Source organism: Condylura cristata, unplaced genomic scaffold, assembly GCF_000260355.1.
Source record: "Condylura cristata isolate star-nosed mole 26May11 unplaced genomic scaffold, ConCri1.0 scaffold00008, whole genome shotgun sequence".
In the NCBI taxonomy this organism is placed as follows: domain Eukaryota; kingdom Metazoa; phylum Chordata; class Mammalia; order Eulipotyphla; family Talpidae; genus Condylura; species Condylura cristata.
The window spans coordinates 1,841,180-1,855,416 of NW_004567109.1; the positions used below are offsets into that span (position 1 = coordinate 1,841,180).

Here is a 14,237-nt window from a genome sequence, read left to right on the forward strand (position 1 = left end):
CCCCAGAAAAGAGTAACTTACATTAGGGGATGAAAGGCGCTCCTGGCCCCTACCCCAGCTCTTCTTTCTCTCCTAAATCAGTTCTGTTTTCTGTGGGTTTTGCTGCAGTTACTGCTGTTTGGGCAGGCGGTTCTTTTTAAAGTCAAGACTAAAGCTATTCTAAGAACAATCTAAAATATCTATTTCCAAGACCAAATAAATTTCCCGACCTTAGATTTTCATTGAAGATCTTCAGTCGGCTGTGATTTGGGGTGAAGACTGGAGCTTGCCTACAAGCTTTTTCTCAGTGACCCACCGTGTCAGGCTTCACACACAGTCATTTTGCTGTGTAACATATACATTTTTCTCAAGCTAAAAACGATTCCAGGATGGGGGTAGGAAGAGATGTTTGGTAATGTGCCATCCACTTATCTTTTTATAATCAAAAGAAGCTAAAATCCAATCAAGGTGGCATTATTTCAAGTATCCAAATGCTCCTTGATTCCTAAAATGACACGAAAGATTTCGTTTGCTGCTTGGGTGATAAGCAGCTCCGGGTGGCTGTATACAAAACTGTACTCAACACATTTGAACAAATGTGTGCAGCTGTTCAAGGCCAATGAACACTCAATGAGAGTTTTGCTTCTGGTAATTGGTACCTTGGAAAACATGTTTTGAACATCTGCTAAGACCAAATCAATCAGAGCATGGTGGGGGGAGGGGAGGAATAAAAACTCCATTTTAACTGAGTGGTAGGTAACAAAAATCTTGTCAGAATCAAAATATTTTTTAAATGAAGATGAGCATAAGCTATAATGAACAGAATTATGAACAAAGCATCCACACAGACTTACTGGGCACCACCTATGTACCACCTAAGTGCTAGAGACACAGGTGCGTAAAAATATCGTGTTCCCCTTGACAAGTTTGTAATCTAATATTAGAGACGGACAAGAAACAAATTATATCTCTGCAATAATTTTAATTTTACTTGGTTTTTTGGCCTCTGTAACAGAGGCTGCTAGCCAAGCATGCCGTTCATTCTCTGCTCATCCCATAACAGGACATATCTCATTAAGCAGGACACAAGGCCCCTGGAAATAAAGAATACATTTCCCAGTCTCCCTCAAAGCAGGCTTTGTCCTATGACAAAACAGCAGGCTTAAATCATTCCAACTCCTGATAACGGAATCACAAAACAAGGAGACCTAGTCTTCCCGGCCATTCTGCTAGCCTGAAGGTGTTGGCTGAAGGCAGAACATTAGACCCTAATGTGACACAGGGATGGAGGCAGCATACAACCAGATAAAAGAATAAAATCTCTGCCTGTAGCTAAAGAATTTCCTGACCAAGACCAAGAATTTCCTGATTCATTAATTAGTCAGCATTTCTGATAGTTAAACATAAACATCTTTTAAGTTACTTTAAAGCAGGGCAAAACATCTAAATCACAATCAAGAAGAGAGGAAGAGCCAGGACAAGGGTTAGCTGGAGGGAACAAATAACCTTAGCAAGTGTCTAAGAACAGAACACGAGCCTGGGTACAGAGAATGAAGTAGGCTCTTCAGCAGGACTGAGAATCGATCTTAGAGGCAGATGAAACAGGGCAAAAGCTAAGCCACAGACTCCTCCCAGAGAAGATGGCACTTGGCAAGCCCCAGCATGAGGGGCCCAGTTCCCACAGATGGGAAGAGCAGATGGCAATTTTCGCCCACAAACTGGCATTCTGTGCTAAAAGTCGGTGGGCAGTGTCTAGGGACACCTGTGAGGGCAGATTTCTCCCCCATGTCCACATAAGTGTGGTTTTGAGGCCTCAGTGAAAATATGCAGCTGCTCCACAAACAAATCGGAGGAATGCCCAGATACCACATTTCTTGGAATTTCTATCACAAAAGTTACACATCAAGAAAAGCGACTGATAAAACACAGCCTTCCAAAGTTAAAGCTGACTAGACGCATACTATATGCTGAATTCACAAAACACACCCTATGTTTTGCTGGATACTAGAAAGAAAGAGAAAGAAGACATTCTCTCTAATAGTGCCGTTTTCTCTCCCCCTCCCCACACTGAGAGTAAGAAAGAGCACCGGATGTGTCTAACCCATCCTCTGAGGTAAAGATTTACTACCCAAACATGTCAAAGTCTCTTGCTCTATCTAGAGAACACTTGCTTCAATTCCAAAACCACATAGTTGTTTGGCAAAAGACCAGTGGAACCCCAGGCTTGGTTAGACAGACTTGGACTGGGAATACATGTAAAATCTTTATGAGTCCAGATATATCCCTTAACTCAGCAAATCTACTTCTAAGGAAAGTAGCAGAAATAAATAAGAGAAATCATCTGTTCTTTATAATATAGAGAATTTGCAAAGAGCCTGGCAATAAATTCAGGTCATGCCAAGTTTGAAAGTATTGTTTTAAAACAATGAATGGTCTTAACTCCATATGCTCTTATTAAGTGACCAGACAGCAAAATGTTAAGTTTAGTAGCGTTAGTTTCTAACTTTTGTTTACCTGAATACTTCAATCCACTAACTTGAAAACATATTGTGTGTTCATCAAAATGAAAAAAGAACAAATGCAGAGGGGGGAACATAGGGGGTAGAAATAAAGTGAGTGGTAAGCTGAGGCATCTCTCCTCAGATGCAGAGCAATCAGCTGGGCGGAAACCAAACGTGACCAATGCGATAGTCTGTACAAAAAACTAGCCCCCACCAATCACAACCTTAATGACAAATGTAATTTTCAAATGCTAACATACAAGCTGAGAAAAATAGAAAACAACAAATTGAAACAGTAAAAATCTGTCAGTAAGCTCATCCCCTTGCCCCTCTGTAACAGGAAGCACAGCTAAGAGGCCTCCGCAGGTTTTATAGTCACTGTGTCAGTCTACTGGCGGGTCTAGAATAAGACACCGACTCACCAGCTGTCAAGCATCAAGTCTGCACACAAAGCGAGGCAGACCAACGCCCACAGGCCAGAGGGGCACACAATGACTCACAAGTCAGCTTACAGGTCTGACACCGGGTGCCACTGAGAAGACAACTGTTGCAAAAGGAAATGAGATGTAAGCGAGAATGAACCAATGTGGACAATTTGTCATACGTAACATCTAATATGCTGCTTCCTTAGTTCAAATACATATTTAATGATAAAAGGTAGTGGGAAAAGTTAAAAGTACTAGCTAGGTAATGCACACATACAATCCTAAAGTTATTATGTACGAATGTAATAGACTAAAACAAAGTGACTTTAGCAGTGTGTCAACTTCCAGGCATTTAAAAAGCACTGAAAGAACCAGGTAACTTACATACCTTCCCACCTATTTTAGAGTACTTAAGTGTCCATTACAAAGTTTTCATCAACGCAAACCTATGAAGTAAAAGATGCATATATTTTTATTTTCTAGTATTTAGAATATTCAGATAGTTCCAAAACTCAGCACAAGTGTATCTATTCTGCAGTATTTAAATGTTTTGCAAAAGGAAATTAACTCTTGTGCACATACATTTTAAAGTAACCCAACATTCCATCTTCAAAGTCAGACAATATTTTTAATTTTGGAAAAGTCTGGCTTTCTCAGCTGGTAAAGCCGTCAGAATAAATAGGAGGCAATATCTGGAAAGATGACAAACACATGGGTCAATGTCAAATACAAGCCAACTTCTGTGAAGAGCAGAGCCCAATTCCTGCATTTCAATGTAAATGACGTTATCCAGCTCAAATAGCACCATGCCACTTCAAATCAAATAGTTTCCTTTAAAAAAGAGCTTTTTACAAAACTGATAGAGTTAAACAATTCTTTCAGCAATTTCCTCAGCTACTACAAAGGCATCAATGTATAATTATAATAAAGGGAACATTTAACAATTAATTGGGCCAGCAAAAGCTAAATCCGCAAGAGCTTAGGAGTTCAAGCACTCACTGAGCAAAAGGGCAGAACTGCAGGAGAGCTCAGTCCAATTAGACTCTAGGTAAACCTACAACTTGTTCCACTGTGACTGGGACTCTATTTGCACCCAGCTGGCTTTAGTATCCAGCTTGGAGAATCAAACAAAAGAACCCCTGGCCTCTCCCCATGCTACTGTGTGAATCCAGTCCTTTTGGTTTCCATGCTGGGTGAAGAAAGTCTCTAGAAGCTGTTAGTTTGTTTTTACAAGCAGTAAACAAGACACCCAAAATACGTCACACAGATGTAAGTAGTAGCATCTTGAAGGCAACGTGATGGCTTCCGTCTACAATGGTGACGTCTTAACTCCCTCGTTTGGACTCCACTCCTATCTGTGCAGAGCCTACATCTCTCTTTCAAAAGGAAACAGAAATAACATACAGGGTGGAGTTCAAAGGGCGTCATTCAGAGTGCCAATGACCTCCAGGGTAAGCCCTCCACGGTAACTCCTTGAGAAGGATTTATTCTGAATTAGCGAGGAGAGGGGACTCACAGCCACCACCACCTTCGTAAGGCATCCTTTTACATCTCCGAATATGACAGGAAGCAGGAAAAGTCGTCACTTAATGGTTTCAACAATACAAACAAGATTTATTTTTTAATTTAACTGGGGAAATCAAGAAGCAAGTTATATTTTTAATGTCGCCTAAAATATTAGGTCATCAAAAACTTTTACAGATTTTAAGAACAGGGAGAACTCTGTAAAGGTTATGGCAAGAAACCCAAGAGCAGAGGCTAGATGGGTTTACAGGTCAAATGTGACCCCACTTGTTTTGTAGGGCAGAAGCAAAGCTTGGTTTTTACACTGCTTAATAGTGGGGGAAGGAGGAATATTTGACATGTGAAAATCATATGAAATCACATGAGTCCATAAAATTTTACTGGAACACAACCATGTTCATTCATTTATAAGTTGTCTCCTGGTGTCTGTCCACGAGTTTGAGTAGCCGCAGCAGAGACTGTGTGGTCTCCACAAAGCTGAAAATACTTGTTATCTGGCCTTTTATATAACCGGTGTGTTGGTCACTGCTCTAGAAATGCTCCCCAAGTAAATCAGTGCAAATAATAGTGGAGGCCCTCCCTAGTGGCACAGCAGGTTAAAGCACAGCACTGAGAAGCTAAAGCCACTTCAGTGTGAGTTCAATCCCCGCCTGTCCTGGAGGTGACCACAGGGCGCAGCAGACCTCTCCTGGCCCGCCCGCTGCTCCCCTCAGCAGTGCCCTTGGTCCATCTGCCTGTTCTGCTCCCCACTGTGTCTCTGGTGAAGCCTCTCACTGCCCCCTGAGCTTCTGGCCTGTACCCCAGTTCTGTATGCACAAATAAATCTTTTAAAAAATAATAATTTTAAAAAATAGTGGAATTTTTATACTATAGAGACTATAATATAAAAGGATCTTTGATAATAACACATTTGCTCAGAAACCTCATTACAAAATGCTAAAGATTTTTGCTAGACGTTTGTGTCAAGCATACCAGCCTGAAGCATACAAAAATAAACATTTCAGCAAATGCCTTGACAAGGCTAGAGTGCTTTCTAATGGCTCATCTCCAAATTCTATGTCATGTACTCCATGTGGGCTGAACTATGAATCTGTAGCAGGAATGGCAAACAGTCCCATAGTTGTGCTCAAGAAAAGTAAGTGATCGAAGCATTCCCTCCAAATGGCAACACTTAGCCTCAACTAGACAAAACATCTCAATAAAGATAAAACTCACCTGCCATCTAGTTGAGACATCTCTGTTCTTAACTGTTCATTATAATACCTCCCAGGAATTGCCATTTATTTCTGGTAAATGGTAAATATCACTATTTACCAATATTATTATTTGTGAAATATTACTATGATCAAGAGTGATCCAACTTAAATGGCTAAATACAAAGTTCTGGAAAACACTGTGGCTCACAGCTTCCACACAGCCCTCTCTGTACACAAACATATATTCTGCTGAGAGAAAGGTTATGTTCTACAAAAGTAAGTTCACGGGGGGGAAAAAATAGGGGGAGAGGGGTTTAAGTAAAATATAGAGTAAGGGGCAGATTATGCAAAGCCTATGAACCCAGAAATCTGATCACTATCTTTGGAAAATCAGTAATTGCACCTCAAGAAATAAAGAGGATCCAGGGAGGCATTCCAGAATACCTCAGGAAACCTTTAAATACACAGAAACGGGCGGCTGCTGGCTTGCAGGCACCACAGACTGACACAGGCCTCGGGAAGGTGAGCCATTCCTAAGGTGGGGTGAACATCCCTTGGGGAGGAAGCCCAAGATGAAAAGGCTTTTGCCTATGCAACAGTCACACTGAGGTTTAAATCATCACCTTCTTTTTCCCTTTCTGCTAAAGTACACTCCTCTATTATACTCAGTGATGATGACTCAACTCCTCTATTCACCCTTCTCTTGCTGCGGAACCCGCAGACTGCACATTCCACTGACCTCTCCTGGGACAAGACCAGGAGTCCCCGGGAACAGTCTGCAAAATTCTGCCATTTGATTTTGCTGTTTGTAAGGGCTGTTAAATAAAAGGTTAAAAACCCAGTGACTTTGATCCCAGATACTCGCTACCATAAATTTCCTTGACATAACAAATTTCCTGGACACACTGTTTTCACTTGTTCCCCAGCCTGAGCATTCCAGAGTTTTCTTCCCACAACTTATCAAGTCAGCTGTGAGGAGGAATCACAGGCCTTGAGACTGGACTGGTTTGGCCAGGATGACCTAGAGCTGAGGGTCCCCCTTGGAGCCTGTCAGGAGCCCTGTGTGACCCCCAACCCCACCTGCCAGTACCAGGGGCTGTGTTCACCAACAGTAACAATACATGGACTTTTAGCCAAGTCTTCTGTCCTTGCTTTTTCAGCAAATAGATCCAGTCTAAGCCTTTGCCCTCAAGCCCCATTCCTAAAACCATGTGTCCAACCCTGGGGCCTCTGGTGACAGCGAGGTCCCACCCACAGCTCATAGCCTTGCTCTCGCCAAGGGCTGCGCACCGGTGCCTGGCTACCAGCCCAGCCCAGGATCGGCAGAGGGACTTGGGCACTTTCCCTCATCCAGTGACCATTCCTCTGACATGACACGAAGCAAAACCACAACTCCAAAACACCAGGCGTGTACCAGTCCAGCGCTGCCACCTGAGTCTTCGTGAGTGGTGTATCGTGAACGTGGGTCCCTTTTCCTGCCGTTTCTATCCATTCCTCCTACTGAACAGCCCCTTAGTTTTACTGTGGGGAATTATCTTAGCCCACTACGTGCAATTGCAGGGGGGGACAAATCAAAGATTGTCGTTGCTTTTATCTAAAACATCGACATGTCATTCAAGTTTGAACAACTGAATTTACTCTTCTGGGACTTATTCGAGCTGAGTGACGGCAAGGACAGGCAACACCCAGGGGCGCCTCGTCCAGTGGTTGCAGCCGGAAGGGATGGCCAGCCCTTCCCCCATCTGCCTTCCTTCCTTGTAGGCAAATTTCACCATCCCATGAGATAACTTACCAAGCTAATTGTGTGGAGACATGGCCCATGCCCCAGCTGGCACTGGTGACTACAACATGCTCGTTTTTATAAAATTGCCAAAAAAACATCATATTTGCCCTTTGAGCTGATGAACTGAAGGTTCAAAACCAGTAATAAACATCAGGCTAAAAGTTCTGGTACAACCATCCTCTCCCCACTCAGCTTCTGCCTGTAACTCTTATGCAGCTATCTTTTTAACATTCATCCTATGTCTATGTATGTATCTAGCAAGGGAGAGAATATTTCCAAAAGCAGGCAAGATGCAACTAATATTTGAAATAGGAAAAAAAGAAAATGATTAAAGTGATTACATTATTTTCCAAGAAACGGGCCTATTGTTTTTCTTTCAAATAGGTGTGTTTGCTTTTCGTGGCTTTGGCCAGCTGTCATGAGCCCATGCCATCTCACAAATTAGCCTGCACCCTGAGCCTTCAGGCCTTCATTTCCTGTCTGAGTAAAGGAGACAGTGAGTAGCCCATCAAGAGCCGTTTAAAGACAAGCCCAGCACAGAGCAGAGCAGGCACTCACAGAATGTGGCTGAGTTACCATCCTGGGCTCCAGCTCCCTCTTGCTGGCTCGCAGGCCTGATGACTTGGGACAAGCTCACAGCATTTCAGAAGAGCCAGACAGAGCTCCCCACTGGTCAGAGCTCGCTTCTAGAGCTGGCCGTCTGGTACTCTGGTCCTCTGCAACCGCCCTGCTGGCGTCTCTCTCCCACGACACCCTCTGTCGCCCTCCCTCGGAGCGGCCTGCCCTCCCCTTCCTGTCCTGGGCCTGCATTCCAGCCAAGCTGCGCCTAAGGGCCAGGTGGCTGGGCTGTGCGGCCCCTTCTCAGCTTTCTTGGGGAGAAAACGGTCTAGGTCCGAGATTCCCAAACTTCAATGTGTTTTTAAATCACCTGAACATAAATGTGCTAAACAAAAATTCTGTTTCAGTCAGCTGGGATGGAAGCTGCATTTCGAACCCGACGCACGGCTTGCCAATCGGCTTGCCAATCGGCTTGCCAATCGGCTTGCCAATCTGCGGCCAGTGCCTGGAGCAGCAGCCTACTGGACAGGTTTCACTGGCCGTATTTGTTTTGGGTAAGACTTAACTTTAGAACAGCAGTTTCTCCTACCCTCATAGATGAAAAGTCATGACTTTTATGTGCTAAAATTATTTTACATGTGCAGAATTTAGGTGGTTTCCTAGTCTATGCCGTAAGGAGCTGAGAAGATAAAGTTCAGTCTGAAGACAAAAAGCAATATAGTGCACGGCTGAAAGTAGACCAGAATGGGAAAACACTAGTAACACACTTTTGCAGCTGCTCCAAGGAAACACGACTGAGAGAAACACAGTGGTCATGAGCCTCGGGTCACTCAAGCCCTTGTGTACTGAGCTCTGCCTGCCGTGTCATTCACACCTACGTCCCCCAAAACGCAGGCCCTGAAGCCCTAATACCTCACCTGTGCCTGGTACCTCAGAACGTGACCCTGCTCGGAGAAGGGCGCACTGGAAAACGAGCCAGTTAGACTGAGGTCACTGGGTACCGCCTGGTGCCCTTACAGGAGGCCGACAGGACGGCACCAAAGGAAAAGCCATGAGAGGCTGCAGGAATGACCGCAGGCAGGCCAGGCCCAGGAGCGCTAACCTTCCCTAAGGACCTTTGCCAAGTCCAGCCCGTCCGGGTCTGGGTCTGGGTCGCAGCCCACACCCCCGGGCAACCGCGCGTCTCGCCGCAGAGCCCACTCAGCTGCGCGCTGTGCGCCGCCCTCGCACACACGCGAGCACACTGCCGCCGCGCTGCCGCCCCAGAAAGGGGCCGCTGAAGACAGCACCCTCGGGGGTGCAGCCTGACCGTCTGGGCGTAGGGTCCACGGCGAGGCTGTGAGAGAGGTCACCACTTACTCAGTGCCCAGGAATGTCTGCGCCAAACCACTGCGATCCCAGTGGGCCTGCCGGGGTGCTGCTTGCAGGGGACCATTGGCAACACCAAAAATACAATCGCAAGATGGCAGGGGAGGAGGGGAAAGAAAACAGCTTAAAGATGTTAATATGCCACCCACAGCAAACTTGAGAAATCAATGTATTTTTTAAAGATTTATTTATTTGTGCATACAGAACTGGGGTACAGAGGTGCAGGGGCGGCGAGAGGCTTCCCCAGAGACAGAGTGGGGAGCAGAACAGGCAGATGGACGAAGGGCACTGCTGAGGGGAGCAGCGGGGAGACAGGAGAGGTCTGCCGCACTAGAAATCAATATTCTATGCCAAAGATGCCCATAAGGGAAATCTGGCCGCACACGGCTGTGTGATAAATCAATTTGTCACCGAGAGTCATCTCAAGAGTGGAGGATCAGCTGACAGACAGCAAAGAGGCAGAGCAGTCACAGGCCACGGCCCGTGTCCAGCGGGGCCCACGTGCCTGGGGTTTGTGTTGTATTTGATAACAAGCCTCATGCACTGGGCTATAAATGACTCAAGCCAGACTTCCAGGAGAATTATTCTTCTCTACTCCGTTAATCAGTTGGTAAATTTAACAAATTGTTGAAAGGTGTTCAGAAACTCATTATTTGGCCCATACTGTGGAATACACGCTGTGTATACACTACTGGGTAGGTGCCTGGGACTCATAAGCAAAACACAGTGTTGCAGTCACTATGGAGGCAGGAGACGGGCACTAACCCTACAGTAATAACAGAGCTAAACCATAAAGTAACAATACTATCAGCGCAAGGGGCAAAAATACAGACCCCGGCCCTCCCTGGTGGCGCAGCGGGTTAAAGCACAGCACTGAGAAGCTAAAGCCGCTTCCGCATGAGTTCAATTCCCGCTTGCCCTGGAGGTGACCACATGGCGCAGCAGACCTCTCTTGACCCGCCCGCTGCTCCCCTCAGCAGTGTGCTTCGTCGATCTGCCTGTTCTGTTCCCCACTCTGTCCCTGGTGAAGCCTCTCACCGCCCCTGAGCCTCTGGCCTGTACCCCAGTTCTGTATGCACAAATAAATAAATCTTTTAAAAAAAAAAAAACAGACCCCACGACAAGCGCTGTGAAGGGCCTGCAATGCCGCAAAGGCAGGCAATGGCTGCGGGGAGTGCGTGGTGGAGCGGGGTCACCAGAGAAAGGCAGCTAAGTAACAAGTGCAGAGGCCCTGAGCTAGGAGGTCGCGCAGGCTGTGAAATGACTGGAAGGTCATTACGCTGCACTCCCACGGCTGACTTAAGATGCCTCCAGAGGTGAGGCACAGAGACAAGAGAGCTGGCTGTGACCATGCAGGAGGTACAGCTAGTGACAAATTGAATTCTCAAGTCAAATAATCTGAGCACAGACTTGTTTTTCCCTCTAAGGCAAGGAAATACAATTACATAATTTCCACTAATTCTTAGCCTCAAAGTACCACTAACTGGCTCATTCCTAATAGTAAGTTAGGGGGTTGGGAGTAGCTATCAGTCACACTTACTCTGAGTATTAAAACCAACTCAGCAAAAATGAAAAAACTAATCTGTGCCTTATATCCTAAAGAGATAAATGGACATTAATGATCTATTCAAAAGCTATCCTCTAAAAAAACCTTTACAAAAGCCTATAGATTTCCTATCTAAATACACAAGCTGTTAACTAAGTATATGAAGCAGTGAGATCTCCACAGGATGACTTTTTCATGTCTAACATGAGATTATGATAGTGCTTTGCACCAACAAAGAAAAAGATCATAAAGGAAGACAAAGACAAAGACAAACATCAAGTTCCATCTGGAAATCTAGTCATAATGCCCTGTTTCTGATTCTTCAGTTGAAGGAAACACAAGGAGTACACAGTACTTATCAGGCCTCCATAGGAAGCCACTATCTGGAGCAGGCAGCCCAGGCAACGCGTTCCGTTCCCGAGAAAGCACAGGAAGCACCCAGAAGCTCTGCCACCAGCCCAGCAGCATATCCCCGGCCCTCTCCCTCAGGCCCCACAGAGTCAGGGCTGCTCCGCCCAGCATGGCTCACTCTGAGTGCCACAGGAACATTCCAAACTATTTCTTGCCTTTAAAGATCCTTTCTAACACAACTCACTTCCAAAGAGCACATTTCTCACACTCCCAAAGTCGGCATTTACAGAAAGGCCTCCTCCACAGGTGGAAGGTCCTTCCCCAAAACACATCGAAAACTTCCGGCGTTGTGAATAAAGGCCTCTCCCACCTGCTTCCACACGTTCCTCTGAATACCAAGCTGGACTCACACAGCCTGCCAAAGGGGTAAGAGGAGAGTGTCAGCGCTTCCCAGCTGGGCAGGCGGCTCTCTTAGGGCACCGCCAGGGGGGAGGCTGGGGGCTGTTTTTAAAACTGATGTGGTCTCCTTAGCTGCAGGGCTTCTCAGAACCCTTAATGCGAGTCTGTCCTGAGATGGAGAACATGGACGGATGGCATCCCCACACGCACTGACCTCAGCCACAGGGCAGTGCCCCGCTGAAACAGTCGTGCAAGCAGCTGACCTCGGAAATGACGCACTCAGAGTAGAGTACCACAGTAGATGCCGTGTGCAAGAGGAAAGGACAACAAGAAAGATGATTCCTAATTTTTAAATTACCGTAATATAATCTTTATTGAATGAGGTAAACACACACTATTCCTGTCTCATAATGTAAAACAAAACAGGCCCCAAGCAAGCAATGTATGTTAACCCTATAACAAGACATCTTCAGTGGCTAAGAAATTCTCACTGTCCAGAGACTGAGTCACTCAGAGCCCTGGCCCAGGAACCCTGACTGCAGAGCGCTGCCCTCCCTAAAATATCAGCTGTGCTCATTTTGTATCACGAGTTATCTTCACCAAGTAATGTTGTTGTTATGAATACAAGTGTATTGGTTTCATTTCTAACACTGACTTGAGAGCTTGTTTGGAGGTTGTAGCAGGGGAGCCCAGCTACTCATATACTCTTGACCGAAGACCGTCCGTCTCTATTTGGGGATGACCGTCCTCTTCGACAGAGCACGCAGCTTTGGGAGGGATGCACACGGAGCAGTGAGGGAGGAAGGGGACACCCGCCTAGCCGGCCAGATCAGTGGAGTGACAGATGTCGCAGACAGATTGCCCTTACATCCTAATACTAACTTTTGAAATGGAGCAGTAATTCCTAAAAGGGGGTGAGAGGGAAGGGAAAGGGGCAGGAAATCTGCTTCTTCGTGTGATGTTCAGAACAGTTACTGAATTCAGTGAAACAACAGCCCCAGCTTAGTGACATAACATAACCTCATCAATCTCCCTTTCCTGGAAAAACCTCAAACTGGGCATCTTTTAATCTGTAATTACATCCCGTGAAAGTCATGTCACTCCTCAGCAGCGCTAAGTATTCAAACAGAACGGTCTTGGCAAGCTTGACCGCCTTCCCCACAAAGTGCAGGAAGCCACACATGACATGGACACCAGGAGGAAAGGCTGCACTGTCTGTCCAGCAGGCCCTGAACGGCTCCCTCCCTACATCTCATCCGGAAGGTGCACTGACCTCTCTGAGTAATGCTGTGTGACCCAATCCATTCCATAAAGAAGTACACTTTCTAGAAAACAAAGCAGGATAGTCCGTTTCACCTACTGTTACCCATTAGAGAGCCTGCAGTCCAACACCCGGGAATGAAGGCGGGCAGAAGGCAGACACCTAGAGGCCAGGCCGCCGTCCGCCCCTCTCTAGCTCCTCGTCACTCCCACTGCCACGGTAAAATTTCCTGTTTGCAAAATCTTACGGTTGACTTGCCCCTACCATGTATTCCATTCCGCAGGGTCGCCACGACCAATGTAAGCTGCAGATAAAATGTACAGAGGAAGTCAAAAGATGAAAACAGCTGCGCAGATGGTGCAGCAAGAGAACAGGCAAAATGAGCCAACAGTGGGAGGAGAGCGAGGAGACAGAGGCGCGCACAGCAGCAGGCAGGACGGCAAGCTGCCAGACACAGCAAGACGCGGGTCGACCCAGCGCCAAAGCGCGGGTGAGCGATCCCCCATCTTGACCTTGCTCCCCAAAACTACAACTAGCTCTCCTGGGTGCTGAGCCTCGGTTAGCACACAGAGGGGTGTCTGTTTCATCTCTCTCTCTCTCTCTCACGCTGTCGAGAGCCCAGGGTAACGCGCCTCACCTCCGGGTCTGTAGACAACGTCATCCTCCGTGATGTAGGAGGTTATCTCTCCAGTGTCCGTCCTTTCATAACGAGACTTTTTTTTCGGTGGCTTCTTTTTGTTCTTCTTCGTGGACTCCTCGGCCGTGGCACTGTTGTTGTCATTGTCCTCATCTTCACTGTGGTCACTCTCGGCATAGTTTTTGGCTCCTCCTTCCAAGGTACAGCTCCGGCGAGGCCTTGAATTCTCACTCTCTCTGGCTTTGTCTCTCTTCTCTCTCTCTCGGTCCCGGTCCCGGTCCCGATCCTTCTCTTTTTCTTTGTCTTTGTCTTTGTCAGCGGTCATGATTCGCCACGTGCCTTCTTCTGTCCTCTCACGGCTAGGCCTCCGTGAAAGGTAGACAGTAAGCCTGGGCTTCAGTCTTCTGAATTTCTCACTCAATTCCAGGGAAAATCCAACCACTCCAACAGCCCCAACGTTTCAAAAATGCTAGAAGAAAAAAAAGAGAAGCTGATTTTACTTTAAATATCTTCTCATGTTTCCTCCCTAAAAGTGTGTTTTATTAACTAAATCTCTGAATCATGCTTTAGCCCTGAACATTTCTCACCACCACAGGGCAAAAAGCAAGGGCAAGTACGAACGACACTTAAGTATTTAAAGTTTTGGCCTCTGCATATGGTAGGATATTTTCTGCCACACCAGTAATGAAAACATTGAATGTGTGAGGGT

General features: G+C 46.2%; 1 protein-coding gene across 1 annotated transcript in view; it reads right to left on the reverse strand.

Annotated features, from left to right (window-relative positions):
* The window catches only part of RERE (arginine-glutamic acid dipeptide (RE) repeats), a 193,365-nt gene extending 179,372 nt beyond the window's left edge, over positions 1-13,993 (reverse strand). The window contains exon 1 of the mRNA XM_004679306.2: positions 13,529-13,993. Coding sequence (XP_004679363.1) covers positions 13,529-13,853 — 325 coding nt within the window. The 5' untranslated portion in view covers positions 13,854-13,993. The remainder of the gene's footprint in view (positions 1-13,528) is intronic.
* Between the last annotated feature and the right edge of the window lie 244 nt (positions 13,994-14,237).